Below are 22,282 nucleotides of genomic sequence, written 5' to 3' on the forward strand. Positions count from 1 at the left end.
TATATACATTTTACTTATTAAAACTAAGATATGATATCTAGTTTGCGATTGTGGCCTTTCGATTGTTGGTCAGTACAGAAATTTAATGCTAGTAGTAATTATAACAAATAAGGTGGGGAAGAAACAAACGTAAAAACAATGAAGCACACTTAAGAAAAAACAGGCACAAATGCTAACTACACAGTCACGAAACAGATAAAACTACTAGATAAACACCACACCAAAAGAAATAATTAATAACAAATAGCATTATTACCGGAAAGAATCCATGTGGTAATGGGCCTCCAGACATATTCTCAGATGAAGGCATCTGGCCCAAAGGGCTAGGAACTGGGCCCGAGCTCTGAGAAAAATAAATAATTCTTAGAAAAATTTAATAGTGTTTACTTACGAGGCAAATATGCCTCATGGAGAAGGACGTCGGTTTACATTTTATACACAGATTTCTTAATTAAATGGGATGGGGATTGTCTTTAGTAGTTATGAATGACACAGCGACTCCAAGCCAACCTATATGTCTCGTTTGTGCTGGAAAACCCCCCAAAGTATTCTCTTTTCAACAACAAGGGCACGTTGCTGATAGATAATGCCAGAACGGGACAGATAAGAAACATTTATAGTTTAGTGATTTTCAAATTTTGGGATGGAAGAATCGTTATGTCTAGTAAATTTTGCATCTGTTTAACTGTTTATTCTTTTTTTTACTTGATGACAAACTGCACCCACATAAAAAGATCAAGAAAACGTTTATGTCATAAAAAACGGTTTCCATCTTGTTTTTTCACTTAGCTAAAAAAATTAATTTTTTCCAAGAATTTAGAAGACTTGAAATATCCTCTTAGAGTCGATATATATATATATATATATATATATATATATATATATATATATATATATATATATATATATATATATATATTAATTAATTTTTTTAAACACGGCTACGATACATAACTAACTTATACGATCAAGAGCTTGGAATTGAAAAGATGTCAGAGATACATCCAAGCACTTGTGGCGAGGACGCAAATAACAATTCGAAAAAAAAAAACATAAAAAAACACTTGACTAAAATTCATTAACATATATAAAGTGATATAAAATCACTGAAAAAACTTTTTTTTCGGTTTTATGAAGACATGTAGGTATTTTTACTTTGTTATTCCGGACGGAAAGATCATCATGAGGTGATTAGGTTTGAAATTATTTATAAGGGAGTTCGGTAATTTTGGTAGGGTTGTCTCGGCTGTTGCTCCAATTGCCGTTTCGATCAAAGCTTTCACTTCATGTTGTTTTAATCTCATAGTTTTAGTCTGTAGCCTCCAACCAGCAATGTATCGTCAATCGGGTATGAAAAGGACGTATCTCCATAATTGTAAGTCTTCCGAATAGCAGAAAAAAAAGCCTCACAACTGTCTTATTTCCCCTCTGATAACCGTAAAAAAACGAGTAGATATGTATTGATTTTACATACCTATCCGTTTTTGTTTCATGGTTATTGAAGGGGAAATGAAAAAGTTGTAAGTTTTTTTTTATGCTATTCGGAAAACTTACAATTATGGTTCCTTTGATACCCGACCAACGATATGCTACATCGCGGCTTTGCTACCTCGTTCCCAGTAAAACAAGAGTTGTTACAATGAGGAACAGAAAAACAATTTCAAGTAAAAATAATCTACACAGTAATATTACAGTCTCTAATAACTATTTATCTAAAAAGGAATATTCATAGAAAACATTGCATGAGCCATTGCAGTTCCTTGGAAGAGATAAAAGTAAATGTTTCTTTTCTACAGAACCCAAATGCTCGGAAACAAAAAACTAAGAAACAATTACAACAGCCTTGCATGTCGGCTTGCGTGAAATACAGCATGCCAATATTGTTAGTAAAGCAAATCTACAGACAGCATGCAGCCATGTGGCATATTTAAAAGCAATATTTTTTCAGTGATTTAAACACAACCGCATTAGACAGTGCTTTGATTATTTAATCAAAGCAAATATTATTCATGTAAGTATAAAATAGAATCATTTATCACAAATCTTTAATTTGCAGTAGAGTTCAATTAAAAGATACGATCACCTTCCAGCTTAATCAACAGAAGTTCAGCTAAAAGAAAAGAAAAAAGAATCTCGTATACAAAAAGATCTATGTAGTTAGGTCACTGAAAATAAACCAAGGGGCCAACAAGGGGCAATACCAAGGGGCCAACAAAGGGCAATACCGAGGGGTCATCCTCTGTTGATGCCACGTTTTAGAGTCTAATGGAATGGTCAGGGTTCCTTATAATGTGACTTGATCGTGAATATTAATGAAAAAACAATCGTTACATCTTTTAGCATTAAGGCTTACACTTGTTAGACTACAATTTCCAATGCTTTTGGATTTTCAAAGGCTATATCAATACTACTAAATAAAAATCCTACAATACTTTCAATGGGACATTAAAGCAATGTTTTCGGCAATCCAAGAGTAGTGTAAAATTCGAGTCTTGCAATTTGTAATTGCAGAACTTGAATATAGGGGATCGGCAGAGCAATGTTTTTCTGTGGTACTTTCCTATCGATAGCATCTTTTCTAATACGAAATAAAACCGCTTAGATTTTATCGAAACTTAGTCGAGGACTTTAAGATCTTCAGAGGAGTCCTAATACAGATACAAATTCTAGAAACAAATAGCTTGGTTAGAATGCAGTATTTAATCTTTACCGCAGAAATAAAAAAAACTAGAGTTTATTCTGCGCATTCATTCCCACTTTGACGGAAACGCTATTATATCTATAAGGTCATGTCATTCATTCAGCCGTCTTTCAAATTCAATGGTCGCTATAGTGATAACTGCAGCCCCCCACAAAAATTATCAGTTTATAACACGACGAAAATTTCTATTAATCATATTTTCATGGTTGTCCAGGGTTTTCCTTCATCCACGTTGTCAAATCGTTTCGTTAAATGTCTTGAATTAATATTAAAATGGTTCCATTACAAGGGTTCCGTATAATGTGACTTCATGTTGAATATTAATGAATATGAACGGCATTTAAATACGTAACTGGTTCCTTATGAAAAAGCAAAAAAAACGTCAAAAATCAGAATCGGTAGTAAGGCTAAAAAATTATTGGAATGCGTTAAAACAGGGGATAGCCCGAGAGTTATTTGAAAATTCGGCTTCATTGTAGACATGTTGCCCGCGTAGATAAGAAAATAACGACAACAGACGAGATTTATGTAATTTGAAAATATTCTTAAGGGGGTATATAGCAAAAAAGTTTTTGAGAGGTCTCCTTCTTCATTCTTCAGGATGAAAGATGCCCTATGATAGGCTAATATCTCACTTCTTTTTACTAGACTTTTTATCTTTGTTAAAATTCTTGGTACTTTTGTATTATTCAGAACACACTCAATAAGTGAAGTTAGGTTCTTTCATGAAACAAACTACGATGCAGTTACATTTGAATTAAATATTTGCTACTGGTTTATTATTCAAAAGAAACTCAAGAATTTTACTAAGAAAATCCGTTTTCATAGCCACAAAAACTAAATCAATTTAGTTTGCTACGCATAGTGATAGAAGATAGTGTTTGAACATGGATTTTGAAATGAAGATTTGGGATTTGCCAAAGACTGAAAAAAAGGCAATTATATTTTTCCAGGATAAGGGGTTGTTGCCCATAACAAAACAGTTCGTAAATGGACACAACAAGACTCTTACGAGAAGGAACATTATTGAAAGTGTTACAATAACATAACCTAACCTAACCACCTCTATATATAAAATATTTCATTAAAATGTACCTACATCGTAGTTTGTTTCACGAAAGAACCTAACTTCATTTATTGAGGGTGTTCTGAATAATACACAAGTACCAAATTCTTAGTATTATTTCAAGTGTCAACAGTGCACCAATTTTTGCAATTGGAGGCACTATTTTCAAACAGGTACAAACCTTCATTTGGACACGGATATCCTCACAATATTTTATACCCCGCAATAAATGTCAAACCAATGGTATCGATATGAAATGAGTAGCCTTTTGATAATATAGAGCCAATTAATACAGAATTCTTCAGTCTACCCTTTTCGTAGCCGTCGACGGGTTCTTTCAGTGTCGGATCACCAAATTTTTTCTTTATTCTTTTTTGGACTACTAGTTTGACGGGTTGACTACTTATTCAGTACAAACCTGTTTCTCACATTATGCAAAAATTAACACATATTTTGCTTCCAAGCAAATTTTGGCTACAGTCTGACCAACAGAGTAAAAAAATACTTAAGCTAAGAGCTTGTTTCTTAGGTGAACTTACACTTTTTAAAAGCTTAAAATGAAAAACGAAAAACATGTCATAGAATCACTAATTAGTGCTATTTTAGCAATTCAGCTCGAATTGTGTGGCTCAATTTAAACTTGAGAAGCAGAACAAGTACTACGTTGGGTAGTACAATAATGTTATCACAAAAACTAGTTGATATATTTTAAGGCTTCAAACTAAATAGATGATGAATGTTCACAACGCAGAATTTTAGCTGGAATTTGTGAACAAAATGACATAATAAAAAGAGCATGCCGGAGGTACCACAAACAGCAACCTCATGCAATGTTCAAATGTATCGTAACAAAGACCTCTGACCTAACACGAAACAGATAGCCATGAACAATCTTTAAGACATTTGTCGCCAATTTAAGCTAAAGTTGTGTCTTCGCTTTGGTAAACAGCGCAATTAAAATGTGTAATTTTGTTATATAAGGCAGTTATACAGGAATTTATTTCGGAAACCGGAGAATTCTTGGGGGTCCCGAAATAGAAAAAAAGTAATACTAGTGAAAAAGCGTAAGGCATTATAATGCAAATCGTAAAAACTTAGGTATTTGGAGGAGTAAAAAGTAAAGTGTTCTCGTACCAGAGGTAAATAAGCCGAAAACCTTGCACTCTGTCTATCAAAATGTACTTCGTTTCCATATCCATGTTTTCGGTCCTGTCTCTGCATCTAAAACCTTTGGTGTATATGGAGAGGATCAACTAGGTAGCATCTTGATCAGGCTACATATTATAGACTATGAATTTCTAAAACTTCTAATTATCAAATGTTCAAAGTACCAAGGACAGAGAAAACTAAGTTCGATTTTTTGAATTGGCAAGTAGAAACTTTCACAACCATATGTATCTATAGAAATCGGGAAAAAGATTCCATACGTAGTAGCAGTTTTTCGTAGAAGAGGGGACCAAAAAAAGACATACTAAAAATCAGCCAAAAGTAAGTTAAACACACACCGCACCAAAGAGCTTAGGTAGCTTTTCTTTTGAAGGTGTAGTTGTTTTTCAGAATCAAGAGCTTGTTAATGTTTGATTTCTTAGACACGAACAGCGTTGTCAACTCTAACTGACTACTTATGCCTATTTATTTTCAAGATTCAATGCCGATACACTGATGTAGTACTGTCCTAAAAATTTCCTAATTTTCGACCCACCAAAAGTAAAATATAGAAAATCGTGGTTTTCGTGTATGAATAGTCCTAAAATAGATCCAAGGTGGGGGGGGGGGAAGGTTTTTTTTCCTTTAATGTCCTTTGCATTTTTAGTGCATCATTATGACCATAGTCACCACTACTATTACATAGGGGCCAAAATATTTTTACACTTCAGGATCAAACTATTTGATTTTTGTAGAAAGTTTCAACCAAAAAAAATCGAGTGGAAAGTGATTTTTTTTTCTGTAAACCTTTAGCGTTTCTTAGGTCAAAGTTCTAAAAATTTTCTAGTTTAGCTTTCCTTGCTAAACTAAAAAATGTAATCTTTTCTTAGTAACCATGTTTCATGTATAGCAGTTTCTAATAGAACTTTTGAAGATGAATTTAAAAATGCGAAATGTGTAGCCTAGAGACTCTCAAAATTTTACGCTAAATTTGAAAACTATAAGAACTTTTCATTTTCACAGTTTTTCGATTTTTTTTTTCTGTCAGAAATACTAGCAATGCAAAAATTCTTTCCCAAACGACACTGCTTTTATCATAAACAACCAAATTTGACAGGAAGTTCTTTAAGGCGAAATCTAGACAAAACGTTTTTTATAATCTAGAAACTGATTGTATTGGAGCCCCCTCTTAAATCCTGAGTAAAACCTATTGCTATTCTTGGGGAATTTCGTTTCACAGGGACCTCGTCCTCGGAACACGGGTAAACAAGTCAAACCCGTCCAAAGGGACTTCTGGAAAAAATTTGAAATACAAAATTCAATATTTGGACCTAAAAGCAAAAATCAAGTCATTAACTTTTTTGGTTGCAACAAGAAACTAAAGCTTTCGTACAAGAACAAGGTTATTCCGTACAAGCTATTTTGGATCTCCTTTCTTTCTGCCTCCCCCCCCCCCAAAGAGAAGTAATACATCACAGTTTTAAAAGCAAAAGCCTGAACTCGATAAGGAATCACTTGTAAAGTTCATCAATTATACGTTAAAATCTACTGAACAAGAATAAACTAAACTTAGGTATGCTTGAAATTAACTATTTGTTTCGTGTTCCACAAAGATAATCCGACTGCACATATGTCAATGTTTTATGTTAATGTTTATGTTTTTAAATATGCCACTTGTTTTTTAGCGGATAAGCCTAAGAAACACAAAACGAACACCTATGAAAGCGACATTTAACTGAGATACTTACATGTGCAATCCCATTGACACCATAGCCGGAATTAATAAATCCCTAAGAATGAGCAAAACATTAGAATATGTCCCTACATTTTTCATAGGAACAAAATAATACACAAGAGGCGACCCTAGAACATACAATTCAGCCAAAATGGTTTTTATATTTGAAGAAAAAAAGACAACTGGAAAGCCAAATCATCAACCAACTATCAACCAAATGTCTGAATTTCACCTCAGATTTGAGTACCAAAACATTTTTTGAAAATACTGACGCATCTCCCCCAAAAATTCTACAGTAGAGGGAGGTGGGGTCAGTGGACATTTCTTAGAAGGAGATTCGTACTCTCCTTGTCCCGACACTTATGTAGTTATGATGAGTTAAGCTCTATATTATTATCTGTTTTAATTTATATTACCATCATATTCAGGACCAATCCGGGGACTTTGATTCAGAGATAGGAGAGAGGGAAGATTCAACGTCTTTTTCTAGCAATTTCTTAAAGTTTGTATTTTCATACAATCTTTCTCATTTTTCTGCGATGAAATCCCAGTGGGCCCAGGTTGCATTTTTTTTTAGATTTGGGAAGTTTTTTTCATTGTTTTTTTTTTAGGTGAAGGGATTTTGTGCCTTCTAAATATCTGGAATTTTGATTTCATAAATTTAAGGTAGCAGAGACAGACCCCATCTATTTTAAAATATTGATAACATAAAAATAAACTATCATATTTTCTAATAGGATTTTCTTTTGATCTATTTTACACGTGTAAATTTGACACATGTAAATATATAGCAAGGATGGTAGTTTCAAAATTCACAATGGATTTGGAAGAACTTGGAAAAATACAGGCTTTAAACAGTTTAATCATTTCAGTTTAGTTAGCGGGAAATACGAAAAAGAAGCCAAACATATCATTAAGCAGAAGCTTTTTAATTTAATCTACTAAGCAATAACTTCCAACACCTAGCCATAAATTAAAAATAGCGTCATAAACTTCAGTTGGATTTGAACTTTAAATCCCTGAAACACTGATAGAAGAACCACGAGCCCAATTATCCTTCTTATCTTTTTCGATTCTACATTCTTAGATTCACTCTCTCTCTCTCTCCCTCTTCTAGTAGGTTATCAACCAACCAAAGCTTCTAACAATAGGCTATATTCATATCTGCACAAGAGGCATGAGCCCCACCCCCTCCTACAGGTCCCAAGAACGAACCCCAGAAAATTGGGATATTTTAACGCGAAAATTGTCGTTTTCCCCGCTTTTACGACACCCTAAATATCTTCTGAAATCCCCTCCCCGAGCTGGATCTGAGTTCATCTACGAACAGAATATTTTCATTAAGCTTTACAGACACACAGACACGTCCACAGAACGTTTCAAATATTGAGAAATGAAGCAGGAGAATCTTAAACTACTGAAGTAAAAAAAATAGTACATAAGCAAAGAAGTAACCAAGAGAAAATCACTTAAAAACACCTTAATAGGTCTTTTATAAACATAAATTCTCATTTAATATAGTATTTTCCAGACTTTGAAAAGTAAGTTTTCCAAAAGATAAAATAAACTTAAAAAGGAACTAAAATGAATTCTTCCAGAAGATGAAATAAAAATATGAAACAAAAAGGTGTTCACCCATGAAACTTACTGTCAAAATTGAAACAAGTCAAAACTTTTAAAAACGCAATTTGGACTTTATAGAAAGAATGGCAAAAGACAACTTTTATTCGACCCTTCCTCCACTCCAATTAACATTATATGCTTTCACAGTCAATTTATCATTGATCCAATCTGTTTAGACGATATTGTTCCTTTCGCAAACTATACAAAAAAAAAATTAGCAACACTAAAAAAAAAAAAAAGAAGAAAAAAAAAAAATCTAATTACTCCATACTTATAACCCGTGTCAGCCAGATAGTTATCTACGCATCAGCTAAAGAGCCTTAAACGCTGGAGGTTTATTTATGAAGAAGAAAGTAAAAGTCTGGCTATCAATTATTTATAGAATGAAAAGTAACTTCAAAGGTCTGAAATTTGCACGAGTATGCCTTCAACTCCTAACCTTATTCTGGACAATTATAAACACACACTATTCCTATTTAAGTGTTGCGGATCACACAGATAAAATCCATAGCATATTTCTATTTAGGCACAACATTATTCCTTTCTTAAGTGTTGCGGACCATACAGTTATGTTATTGAAAAAATCAATAACATATTTCTATTTAGGCACATTATTAACACACACTATTCCTTTTTTAAGTGTTGTGGGCCACACAGGAAAAATCAATAACCTGTTTCTATTTAGACAAAGCATTATTAGCAAAGACTATTCCTTTTTTAAGCGTTGCGGACAACACAGAAAAAATCAAAACATATTTCTGTTTAGACACAACATTATTAACACACAGTATTCCTTTTTTAAGTGTTGCAGACCGCAGAGAAAAAATCAAAACATATTTCTGTTTATACACAACATTATTAACACACAGTATTCCTTTTTTAAGTGTTGCGGACCGCACAGAAAAAATCAAAACATATTTCTGTTTAGACACAACATTATTAACACACAGTATTCCTTTTTTAAGTGTTGCGGACAGCACAGAAAAAATCAATAGCATATTTCTATTTAGACATAAAATTATTAACGCACACTATTCCTTTTTTAAGTGTTGAGGGCCACACAGGAAAAATGAATAACCTGTTTCTATTTAGGCAAAGCATTATTAGCACACACTATTCCTTTTTTAAGTGTTGCAGACCGCACAGAAAAAATCAAAACATATTTCTGTTTAGACACAACATTATTAATACACACTATTCCTTTTTAAGTGTTGCGGACCACCACAAAGAAAAAATCAAAACATATTTCTGTTTAGACACAACATTATTAATACACACTATTCCTTTTTAAGTGTTGCGGACCACCACAAAGAAAAAATCAATAGCATATTTCTGTTTAGGGACAATATTCAGTGCGTCGATGGAAACAATATAATAATATAAATTGCATTAAATAAATCATTAATACAAAAGAAGAAAAACTACTTTAAATGTCACTAAGTCATAAAATAAGATCGAATAAAAAAAAATAGGTACTTAGTTTTATTAAGGAGGTCTTTTGTTACATATTTTCTTTATATAGTAATTAATTATAAATTTGAACATGGAAATTAAAACATATTCACTAGTTTAGATGGACTGGAGATGCTACTAATTTTTTATGATATTAATTTGGAATTTTGCTCAAGTTATAGTCCTAAATAAATGCTTAAGTTTTACTTTACCGCATAATTTTTAAAAACTTTCCTCAAAATTGCCCGAAGCAGATCAACCATTCTGTCATAAACAAAAACTAGCCTGTTATTCTATATAAATTCTATTCAAACAAATTAAGAAAAGGACAAAAAAAAACTAAAGAAGTCAAATCTTCAAAAGGTCTATGGCCTGTAAGGACAAAAAGAAGAGGAAGAACAACGAAAATCAATGATTCACCTGTATACAAACAGGCGTTCTTAACGTTAAAAGAGGGAAAGAACTAAAAAACAACAATTTTTTTAAAGGAAGAATATAGAATAAAAGACCAAAAACCAGATTTTGATCAGTTTTTTCCTTTACCCCCCCCCCGAAAAAAAATCCTCGATACGGCCATGGTCCCACCCTAAATGTAAAGTAGGCAGCCATTTTTGATGGTAGGAAGCGACAACATCATGATAATCTCGTTTTATTTTAAAGCATATCACATACAAGAAAGGGGGAGTATTTTGGGTATTTCTATCCAGCGTTTTGAACAATAAACTATAAAAGACTGGCCCTGAACCAAAGGGATAGCCTGTAGAAGAAGAGTAAAAAAGCATCCATAATATTTAAGAAAGCAGTTTTTAGCGTTTAACATTTTACCATATACTTCAAACTACAAAAAAGAAGAAATTTTGTAGAATAACTTACATAGTCATGGAAAGCTTTGGCTTCACTTGAATGCTCACAGGTTTCCCGCCGCTCTGGTGCAGCGCAATATAAATCCCAGAAAACGCTAAAAAAATAAAAATAAATTTTATAATCGTGATTAATTCTAATTCAGTGTAAGATATTAAAGTGAGGGTAATTGATATTTAATTTACTAATAACTAGTAAAAAGATATTTTCATTGTACTTGAATCAAAGAAGCCTGAGTAAAATAGCCATGAAGAGAACATAAATAAAAATGGAGCCTCCAGCAATCTTGCTGCTAAAGATCTATTTACACAAATGTATACAAACCCAAACAGAGATGGAATGGTATCCCTAATTCTAGTCCTAAGAGCCCCGTCTATGAAAATATAATTTTTTTTTTGGGGGGGAGGGGGGCTTTTAATGTACCCCTAAGGAGCAGACCAATGTACACTAATAGCTACATAGAGAGCATGAAACATTTGCTAACTACTTTAAAACTAATTTTGCAGTATGAATTTAAAGCAACAGGCAAGGTCGTATCCAAGAGAAGGGTTGGGGGTTTGAAACCCAACCCCCCAAAATGTTTGTCCGACTCGTAAAAACGTAACAAAATGCATATAAACAAATTTATTTTTTGTTTTTTAAAGTTTTTTGTACCCCCCCCCCCTCAAACAAAAGACCTGGATACGGCCCTGACAACATGGACCTAGTTTGAAAACCAAACAAAACTGGCTGGATTTAATGATCAAGTTGTGAACCATTTCTGCTTATATAACCCATAATGATTGTATCATCGATTTCTGTGTACAAAAAGGGATCCATCTTCTCAAATTGCAACTTCGTATATTCATATCCCCTTCAACAACGGGATGTGTCTGATTAGTCCTTTGAAACGCACTGTCAAAGATTATTGTGATCTTTGGCTTCAGCAAAACTTTGACGAAGAAGTTGCACAACCTTCAAACCACCATTTACTCAAAAGTTGAATCTTCAGAGCAGAACAACAGGTTTTGTCAAGACCCATAGTAGCCATTTAATCCAGATATATTTTTCCAGAAGCTGATTTCCTTCCAGCAAGCTGAACAATAAAGGATCGTTTACCACGAGGAAAAAGGCCAGCATCACAAGAAGTACGGCTGTCAGAGGCAACGCTATAGCGTTGTCTACAGAAAAGGCCATAAGGTTTCATTGTTTTATTATTTACTATTATTTATGAAATGAGGAGAGCAACGGTATTGAGTCAAGTTCAAGTCCTAAGACGCCAGAAGCTGCGAAGCTTTTACCTAAGGTAAAGTTGTACATCAACTGGGCAGCACCAGAAAGCAAAGCAGATCTAAACAATCTTCCCGATAAGAAAGAGCTTGAAGTGTAAGCTCAAAGGGTTCGAGCACAAGAGATGAAAGTAAAAAAGGAAAAACATGCAGAGGTTTGGTGGTATGAAGCAAGATGAGTAACTTGCAACAGATGAAGACTCCAATCAAACCCTTCAAACCAAGAGCGAGCCCAAAAATGAGACGGTTGATCACAGTCCTAGATATTTCGGTTTTGGCGAATTTCCTAGTTAAGAAAAGCTATATTTTGTGATAAAGAAATAATACAGAAATTAATGGGCTATGGTGACATTTTGTCACCATATTTTACATTCACCATATGGGTACATTTTGTCCGTTTTGCCTCGTTTAGAATTGTTTCCTTCTCCCTAGGCTGATGTCAAATCTTTGAATAAATAAAACATATCATATGTGGTGAGATGCCACCCCAGTCAACCCCCCCCCCCTCCAAACCTGCCAGGATACAGGTTTTCCCTTTAAAACACTGATATTAAAACATAAAAGTGGGATAGGTTTGACTGATAAATCATAATGGCTTGCCACACATCCAATAATTTAATGCATTAAGTGAAGGCACCTTATATTCTAATTACAAATTTATACTCGTTTAAGTTTTAACTATTTTTTGATAGACATTTTTTTTATAGTATAACATTAAAAGCAAGGCACTTTCTACGATTAGAACATTTTTGATCTGAAATTCCCATCTATTTACTATTCAGCTTCTTTCAAAAAGTTTGGCTATCTTTGTCATTATTGTTTCCAATTATAACTCATTCATAACAAAATCTTTACGATGAGGATATGAATTCTCATCTACAGCCAGAACAATTTTGCCTCAAACATAGACGTTTTGCAGAAAATTGAGCCCCAATTAAAGAACCCCATATATCTAATCTGTTTGACATCATACGGACCATAAATAAGAGATATATAACTATAGTTAGAGCCAACTTACCACCACCACGAATGCAGAAATCCAGGAGGTTCTCCTAATGTGATGTTTTTTTCCCAACGAATCTGGAAATACAAATGATAAAAGATAGTTTTGTATGGATAAAAAGGAGCTCTACAGCAAAACATTGTAAGAGCAAAACCACAGCTTGAAGTTAACATGAAGAAGGAAAAATGATTGTGCAAATACGAGTCAGCTGATACGAGGTTATCTGGTAGTTTACACATGTCACTTGTTTATTCAGCATATTTGTGATAACACCAAGCTAGGGAAGGCTTTCTAGCCGAGGAAAATTCCTGGGCCATACTTAACAGAGACTCAACATGTGGTTCAATTAGGTTTATTTTGTTCGTGGACTTTTAGAGATTAAGTTCTTAAGCTCAAAAAAACACAACTTAGAATGGAATAGTAAGGCAGCTTTTAGATATTCAGCTTTTTGAAATTCACCATTAATAGTGATTAAATAAGTTTATCTTACCAACAATACAATATCAAATTAACTGTGAATAAAGCATGTCAGATGCAATACGCCTTCAGTGTATTATTTTTTTCTCTTTTTTTAGATAAAATAAAATTGGAAAAAGAAATGAAGACATGTCAGAAAGAGAAACAAGAGTCATTCATGTATTAATTCTAATGCCTTTGAATGTGCTAAATTAGACATTAAATACTTCTAAAGACAAGAGGTATAGTCATTCTTTAAAAATTTTTATTCCAACATCCCCAGCCTCCTGCCTAGTTATCTACACGGATTAAGCCTTCCATTTTACAGTCATAATCTTTCTGCAAGTAAGATGGGATATGATGGGAATTTGGGGTGGTGGTCATGTCGAAGGTGAAGTGTGGGGAGGGGGCGAATTGACGGGGACACGACTTCTTCTCTGCATTAGAGGGAAGGGACTGAACTTGAGAGTTGAAAACAAAAACGAAGTACATATCTGTGATCGACATACCGGGTTTGCCTACTTTCTATACATACAAATTAAATTGTTTTTAAAAACCCGTTATTTTAGAAGAAAAGAAGAAAAACACTCGATTTCGCATTGTCCGATTTTTCCCAATTTTTTAACAAGATTTAAAACAAAATTTTAATAGCTTTAAACTGTTTGACTATTTCAGAATTACTACTAATTTTAGTTAATCTCAAACATTACTTACATTATGTTTAAACAAAATGGCTAAATATTTTTTGGTACTTAAAAATGACACTAGAGCTCAAAATTTGCTTTTCTACTGAGCTCTCTTCTCAATTTTCTATAACTATAGGTTTGATATAATCATCCATAAAAAAGAAACAGAGGCGCCCATCCATAGTCATTCTCACAATTTATTAGCCCATATGAGATAATTAACAACGTTCCTCAGAATAATTGCAGATACTCCCTGTCCTTCCCATTAAAAAAAAATTCGACTTCTATGTAAGTAACAACAACAACAGTAGCAATCATATTAAGGAAAATACAATAATAGACAACAGTTATAGTAATATAAGCAGTAATCAATACATATTCCAGGACTGTAAAGTCCTTGAATGTGAAGTTCTGGGTTCAGGACTATGAAGTCCCTCAAAACAAGACAATGTGCAGACAAGATTTTTTTTTCTTGCAATTTACAGATTGAGAGTTTAAATGCACTATCTGGCCAGGACATCAAAATTGTCCCAAATTTATCTCCCAAATTGTTTAAATTTAGTCAGATTTTCTGCAAGCAACTCCAATTTACACACACACACAAAATGGAGACAGTAGTGAAATCTGGCAAACAGAGGTCTGACCATTTCGCAGGGTCATCCCTAGAGGCCAGGATTTAAGGAACAAAAGCAAATTTTAGCTCGTAAATTTCCAGTCCCTTACAAAGAGGGTTCTTAGGATAAGTCTTGAGAGGTAATAGATCTGACAGTAATTAAAATTTTTGCTCTGAATGTAATTACAGCTCTTTATATAGGATATTTTTTTTCTGAAAAGAGCCAAAGCAACCTGTTTTGGGAAATCATAGCCAAAATGAGTTTTTTGTGTCTGTTTTCCATCCTACCCCCATTTATTTTCTCTATTTGAAATGTCAAAAGGTGTCTAATATTTCCTGAAGGTTGAATCTGTGTATTTACCAAAATAATAATAATAATGACAATAATAATAAGAATAACAAACAGTCAATAATACAAGTAATAAACAAGACAAGTTTTTCTCTGTCATTGTTGAGTTTTATCACAGGTTTTCTCATTAAGAACTTATAATTGCCATTGCATTTGATTTATATTGTGAGAACATTCCATATTCACATTTTGTAGCTAATACAGAAAACTTAGAACAAAAGAAAAACTTACCTCCGACAGGAATGTTTGAGCTGCTTTTTGGGCACCAACATGCAACAGGTACTCATATACATATAATGCTAATCTACAAAGAAAAAGGAAACACAATCAATAAAACATAGCAAAATAATTTGGTATTTTATCTGATAGTAATTAAAATTTTGGCTCTGGATATAATTATACCTCTTTATATAGGACGATTTTTCTCCCTGAAAAGAGCCAAAGCAACCCATTTTGGAAAATTATGGCCAAAATACCTTTCTTGTGTCTGCTTTTCATCCTACCCCTATTTCTTTTCTATTTTTGAAATCCTAAAAGGTGTCTAATATTTCCAGGAGGCTGAATCTAGAAGAAATAGAGTCTTGATAACAATAGATACATCAAAAGAATGAAGTTTGATGCTTATCCAAAACATATAAAATTCACCAAGTTTAATGTTACCATCAAAAGCTACAAATCTGAGAATATTTGCCCAATTATTTAAAGAGTGGAAACACTCCCAAAACATCCAAGTGATCATAACTAAAATCACACCATCAGATTCAGCATATCAGAGAACCTTGCTGTAGAAGTTTTAAGATCCTATATACAAAATGTTGAACTTTACTTCTTTTTTTGCCACAATAAGGTTCATAGATGCATGTTTATTTGTTGTTGTTATGTTCAGGGGTCATCATATTCAACCAGTTATCCTAGAAGATCAGGAGAGGGCTCCTTTGACTGGAAGTCTATAGTTCTAGTGCCCTTTTAAGTGACCAAAAATACTGGAGGGCAGCTAGCCCCCCTCCCAAGCTCTCATCAAAATTTTCAGATACCCATTTTGTTCAGCATGGTCAAAAGACCTAATAACTATGTGTTTGAGGATGACTCAACCCCCCACAGCCCCCAGGAGAAGGACTGCAAGCTATGAACTTTGCCTTTTGTTTACATATAGTATTGGTCTTTTGGAAGCATAGAGATATTTTCAAGAGTGGAAATTTTTCTGGCAGGATCTTCCCATGGAGGAATTTTTCCTGGGGGAAGGAAATTTTCCATGGAGGGGGAGCTGGATTTCCTGGCAATATTGAAAACGATCAGAAATTAAAAACTAACTTTTTTCAACTGAAAGTATGGAGCTACATTAAAATTTAAAACAAACAGAAATTGTTATGCATATGAGGGGATTACCCTCTCCTCAATACTTTGCTCTTTACACTGAAGCTTCTTTATACTCATCAACAACAATTACGTTTAAGCAACTGTTCTTAAAGGATTTTGACAAAAAATTCAACTTTAACATAAAGAGCATGGTATTGAGGAGGGGGCAACCCCCACCCCCATATGCATAATAACTTCTAATTGTTTTAAGTTTTAACGTTGCTCATTACTTTAAGTTGAAAAAACTTGGTTTTTATTTAATAGCTGTAAAGAAAGATGCAGAGACTAATGAAACATATGATTTAATTCACAGATTATCACAAATAGCATAAAGCCTGGGTCTTCTTCCTTAAAAAAAAAGAAAAGAAAAAATACATAAGTGAGATCAACAAACAAAATAGAAATCAACACTTAAGTATACTAAGAAATCATAATGTCTATATCCAAGAATATTTAAACAGCTGGTGTTCTTCCATAAAATGCATGTATGATAGTCCACATTGTTACATACAGATTCAATCCTCAGGGGGGGGGGGGAGCAAATACTTTAGTGTTGTACATTTTTATGCTTGGAGGGAGGGGTCGTTTGGACTCCTTGAGGAAAAATCCTCCCACTAAACTTCCCTGCTTTTCTTTTTTCATGTGTGGTTATGCAGATTCCACACTTAAACCTAAGACATATTATATGTCAGTTTTGATTAACAGGACATCTCAGCAATAAATAAAGACTAACCATTTTTTTATTCCTGAATCCTAGTGTGGGTTTTGAGTGGTTGATCCCTGTTGTCCAGCTATGCAGCATAAAAAGGTGTCCAATTCACCTTACCTAAATGCATTGGGAAAGCAGGCTTTCCCAATGCATGGGACTTGTTCCATGAAGTTGGAATGTTACTGGGAAAAGAGAAGTTTTTTTATGAGTCTTTGCCATTGACAAAACTTGCAAATCAGGTAATCTTGTGACCCATATTTCAAAAATCAACTGTCACACCCATCCAGAGTTGGTCAGTCCATATGATGACCCAAAGAGCATGATTTTTTAACAGCTATAACATGAATACCCACTACCATACCATACCTTTTCCCTGAAATTATCTTCAAACAGTTCCTTTGGCAAACACCAAGCATATCCCCACTTTGTTCTTAGATATCCATAAGTATGTTTTTTGTTTTACTTAAAATTAATAAACTTTACTTAATGTGAAGTAACATGAAAAGCAGATTTTTATGTATATAATGTTATCACAGTTCTCATTTTAAGATATTAATATTTTTTACTCTACAAAAGGGTACCCAAAAGAGACTAGAATAGTATTGAGGTGTTCAGAGCTTCTTTAGTATGCACTTATGCTGAAAGAAATGTAAAGTGCAACTTACTATCAATTCAGTACTGTCTGTGTTGTTAACCTGCAATTCATCTCTAGTGAGTTCTTTTTTTTTTCTAGTGCTGTTGTGTTCTTGTTACATTCTTTTTTATGCCAAGTTGAACACACAGGGAAACAGTGAAGTTTTGTTTTCTACCTGGTAAAAATGCTACTGTATGTGTTACAACATTGAATTTAGGCATAAATATTCCAGAATTTTTCTCAGTTCCTATTCTAATCATTATGGTGCAATGGTTGATTATCAATAACTTGCTGTTTCTTAATTTCAGACTTCAAAACTAGTAGTGAAACAAAAAGCTCAAAATTCAATCAGATGCCAGGGAGTTAAGGATTGATTCCATCAGTGCCAGAGCAAACATGACGAAAAGCAAATAACAGTAATGGCTATATTCATGGTGTCTGTTTTTTCTCTGCAAATTTACTTGCTTTTTGTGTTGCAATAAGCAGAGCCACCTGGCTATGTCAATGATTTACATATTTTTTTGTGTTCAACAACCATAATTCATGCCAAGAACAAAAATTTACTGTATTCCAATTATAGGTTAAAAAGCTTTGAGGGGGGAAAACATCTTATCTCTTGAAGATGATCAATTTGTCAAATAACTGATACAAAATGTCTCTAAGAAATCAGAATTATCTTTTGTACCAGTAAAAGGTACTGTACTTTTATTTTTATATTTTCATCATAAACACAAACAACAAGTAGAACAATAGGGAATTTTTTCATAAGACATTGAAACTTAAACCTTGAATGAACATTTCCACCCCATATCCATGGGCCATTCTCAGCAAAACAACAAATGAAAATATAAAAGAAACTTGCATACAAATTAAAGCCATTTTTTACAGTCATCAACTTTAATGGTATTGTCTACTGGTTTTTTAATACAAATGGTTAAATTGTTTTTAAGTAAATTAGTGCATAAAACATTTAGTAAATACCCCCCCCCCCAAATTTCTATTTTAAAAAATATTATCATTCATTTTTAGTGCAACTTCAACTGCTTCTCAACAACATGTTTTATGCCTAAATCATTGCCCATGAGGGAGGTTTCTACAAGAAGTGATTTATGGCTGGGGTTATCAAAAGCATAACTACTTAAAGTAAAATCAAAAGATTCTTTTGAGTTAAATTAGATTCAAACCAATTTAACTTAAATGAATAAATTATGAATCAAAAGCATTGCTCAAACTGTGGGAAACAATTTTGCTAAGATCTACAATCCAAGACAAGCAGACTGTTAACCCATACTTGATCAAAAATATTTCTTTCAAAGTTTTTTTTTTTTGGTTTGGGATGCAATTGTCATGGTTGTGACATTGATTTTTGGAAACAGAGCAAAATGGTAATACCTTTTTTTTTAGGGCAATTCAAAGGAATGTTAAGGTTTTATCATAGGATAGAAATCAGATTAAAAAAAAAGGAATTTGCCATTAGATTATCTATTCAATTTTCTTCCCAAATATAATTGCTACCACTGCAATTGGATTCTAACATTTTTTTTTCCAAATCAGGTCAGATATGGCACTAGGATATATGCAAAAGTTTGCTGATTAAGTCATTACCTTTTGTCCTAATGTCTCATTAATAGTTGGTTCATAAAAACAAGTAAAACCAATTTGAAAAAAAAACAAACAAACTAGTGTATACAGCCTAGAGCTACATCTGGATCCATGAGGGGGCTGGGGCATAATTGTGATAGCCCTCCTCAGTACAGGCTATAATACTAAGGGATGCCAAGTCTTTTTCTTGTTATTATTTTAGCTTGTTCTAAGTTTGCCTGAACATTAGGGAAAAAATTTCTATAAGCAAGTATTTAGCCTATTATAGGCTTAAACAAAGAAGTGGCAATATAGCTTACTTAGCTGAGCATGAAAAAAACTTAGTTGCCTTTGTATCTACCAATCAGTCAAGTTCATAAACTGTCTATCTGATCTTGGTTATGGGTCAAATTGAAAACAGGATAAAAACCCTGAGTAAAATGTATCATTTCTAAACAAAAACAGCCTGATTCTAATCTTGGACAGTACATAGATAGTTTCTATACTATAATCTTGGAAAAGTTCTTTCTTCAACATTTAATCTAAAGCACAATTTATCATTATAGTTAATGAACTTATCATTATCTGATCTTGGGCCAAATTGTAAACAGAGTAAAAATCCTGAGTAAAATGTATCATTCCTAAACACAGACAGCCAGATTCTAATCTTGGACAAGATGTAGATAGATTACCAGACTATTATCTTGGAAAAGTTCTTTCTTTAATATTTAAGCTTAAGCAGAACTTATCATTATAGTAAAGCCTAACTAGATACAATTAATCTTTTCATGACACTAGTCTAAGCAATCTTTAATAGTTACTACTTGCATAGGTAGCACTGGTGATTCATCTTTATTTTCTTATTGTTGCTAACAGTACACTGAAACATCATAATGAGTTGTTCAGGGCCTGATTTAAAGGCTAATTTTTATATCTAATTAGGTTTAACTTCATGTCATAGTCTAAAAACTATAGACAGGGTAGCCTAGTAAGTAACCTTTGGGCACCCCATTAAGGACTTGAAATGGAATTTGCCATAGAAGTGATTATTGAATTTGGAAAAAAGGCATCAAGTGATGTTTTAAATTATTTCCTGGCTAACTTAAAAGAATATGTATAAATTTACCTTATAGTAATTTTAAAATAATACTAACAAATATAAGATTCTCCTTTTTGGCCAACTGTCTAGGGCTAAACAGAAGGCAGGTTGTCTACTGTTGGGGTAAGAAGATGTCATAAGGAAAGATTTAAAACAAATGAGAACTTCTTGGGAGGGTGACTTTGAATAGATTGGGATGGAGGAGGAACATGCATAACTCTGTTGGCCTTAGGCAGCTTGGTGTTGTTAGTATTAGAAGTATTTTAAAATTTGCATAAAACCAAAAACATCTTAGTAATAGAAATTGTTTGTTTACTATAAACTATAACTTATAATTAATTAACTTTTGTATAGTTAATTCTACCATAGTTAGGACTATACATTGCTCTATTAGGGAGGAGAGGGGTAATTGTTGAACTAGCAAATTTAGGCGAAAGATAAGTATTTTAGGTACTTTTCATAATTTCATAGGGTTTCTTCATGAAAAGTAGCATGTCTTACAGATTAGATCAACTTTTAGGGCTTGGTGACTTCTGAAGAAAACATGTTAATAGAATGGATTTCTGATAATACAAACACTCTACCATCCAAATTACCCTAGATATAACCCAAGGATACATAAAAAATAGAAGAAAACAGGAAATATTATGTTTCTTTCCATTTGGAAAGAGCATGAAAAAGGGATCTAATAGTAAAATTGTATTAGCATATGTTCTTCTGAATAACCCACCTGCAATTCTACTCTGTCTACAAGGTTTTACCTTAGCCTCAAGAATTTTGTTGAAGATTGGGCTGTAGCCTATTTTCTAAATTTAGACTTATGCTAAACATTAACCCTATATTAGTGACTACTTTAAACTCCATTAGCAATTTATGTATTTAAAATAGGCTAAATAGCCTAGTATACACATGGGTAAAATCTTTGAACTAATAACATAGAAAAACATAGGAAATCATTTGTTTCTTTACCAAATGACTACCTGTAATACATTATAGACTACAGTACTTCTAGGCTTAAATAATGGACAAATGTAACAGTGAAAAATTGAATTTGTATTTGGGACAATAGAATTTTGCAATGATTTAACTGTTGGTATGGTAATTACCTATTTAACTACTGTGTTGGGTCCTACCCTGATGATGGGAAAAGATTTCATTGTCTATGCCACTTTTGCAAGAAAAGGTATGTAGGCCTAGGCTATAGCCTGGATGAATTTAGACTATGTTTTTACTAAATTTCCTGATTCAATACTAAAAAAGCATGGTATGTTAGTCTAGTTCCAGATTCAATATTAAAATGCATGGTATGTTAGTCCAATTCTAGTTTACAGTCAAGTGTATGACATAGGCCTGATGGATAAAGTTGAACCAAGAAGTTACTAATCATGTCTAGATCTGTGCTTAAGGTGGTAAAAATTTCACAATTACTTAAATTTACATATCAATTAAGATATAAACAGCTAATATATTAATAATAATCATAAATTAACAAAATAAGAAAGATTTAAATTACTTTTCTCTAGCTTGGGCGTCTGATGGGACTGTGCTTCCTTTTCCTTTTGTGTACATTATCTATAGAATTATATGTTACTGTCATCACATAGAAATAAATTCCTAATTTCTGTAACATGTCTTGAAGTTGTTTAGGCACATAATGTTTACAATTTTACAAGCACAAAACACCATCAACAGGACGCCATGATAATTTCTTGTTTGAAATGCTGGCGATAATGGACAGCGCTAGTGTAGCAGATCGATTTTCATTAAAAACAGCTAATAGCTAGCGCTAAAAAAAAAATCCAAAATGAATTGAAATCATCAATGATCGTAAAAACAAGAGTCTTTGGCCTAATTATGTGGCCTATTTATATCAAAAGTAACTGCAACAATCTCGCTAGTAATGATGAACGTTAACAGGGAGGGAGATCTTTTTCATACTATAGC

General features: G+C 33.1%; 1 protein-coding gene across 2 annotated transcripts in view; it reads right to left on the minus strand.

Moving 5' to 3' along the window:
* Positions 1-22,061, minus strand: part of LOC136026474 (single-stranded DNA-binding protein 3-like) — a 53,569-nt gene extending 31,508 nt beyond the window's left edge. The window contains exons 1-6 of one of the 2 annotated variants that reach the window (XM_065703091.1): positions 21,852-22,059; positions 15,191-15,263; positions 12,871-12,932; positions 10,597-10,681; positions 6,662-6,703; positions 257-343 (exon numbers count right to left, since the gene is read on the minus strand). In XM_065703091.1, coding sequence (XP_065559163.1) covers positions 257-343; positions 6,662-6,703; positions 10,597-10,681; positions 12,871-12,932; positions 15,191-15,263; positions 21,852-21,907 — 405 coding nt within the window. In that variant the 5' untranslated portion in view covers positions 21,908-22,059. Of the gene's footprint in view, positions 1-256; positions 344-6,661; positions 6,704-10,596; positions 10,682-12,870; positions 12,933-15,190; positions 15,264-21,851 lie in introns of both variants that reach the window. The other variant, XM_065703096.1, reaches the window with a different exon arrangement.
* Between the last annotated feature and the right edge of the window lie 221 nt (positions 22,062-22,282).

This window comes from Artemia franciscana, chromosome 1 (assembly GCF_032884065.1).
Source record: "Artemia franciscana chromosome 1, ASM3288406v1, whole genome shotgun sequence".
NCBI classification, from domain to species: domain Eukaryota; kingdom Metazoa; phylum Arthropoda; class Branchiopoda; order Anostraca; family Artemiidae; genus Artemia; species Artemia franciscana.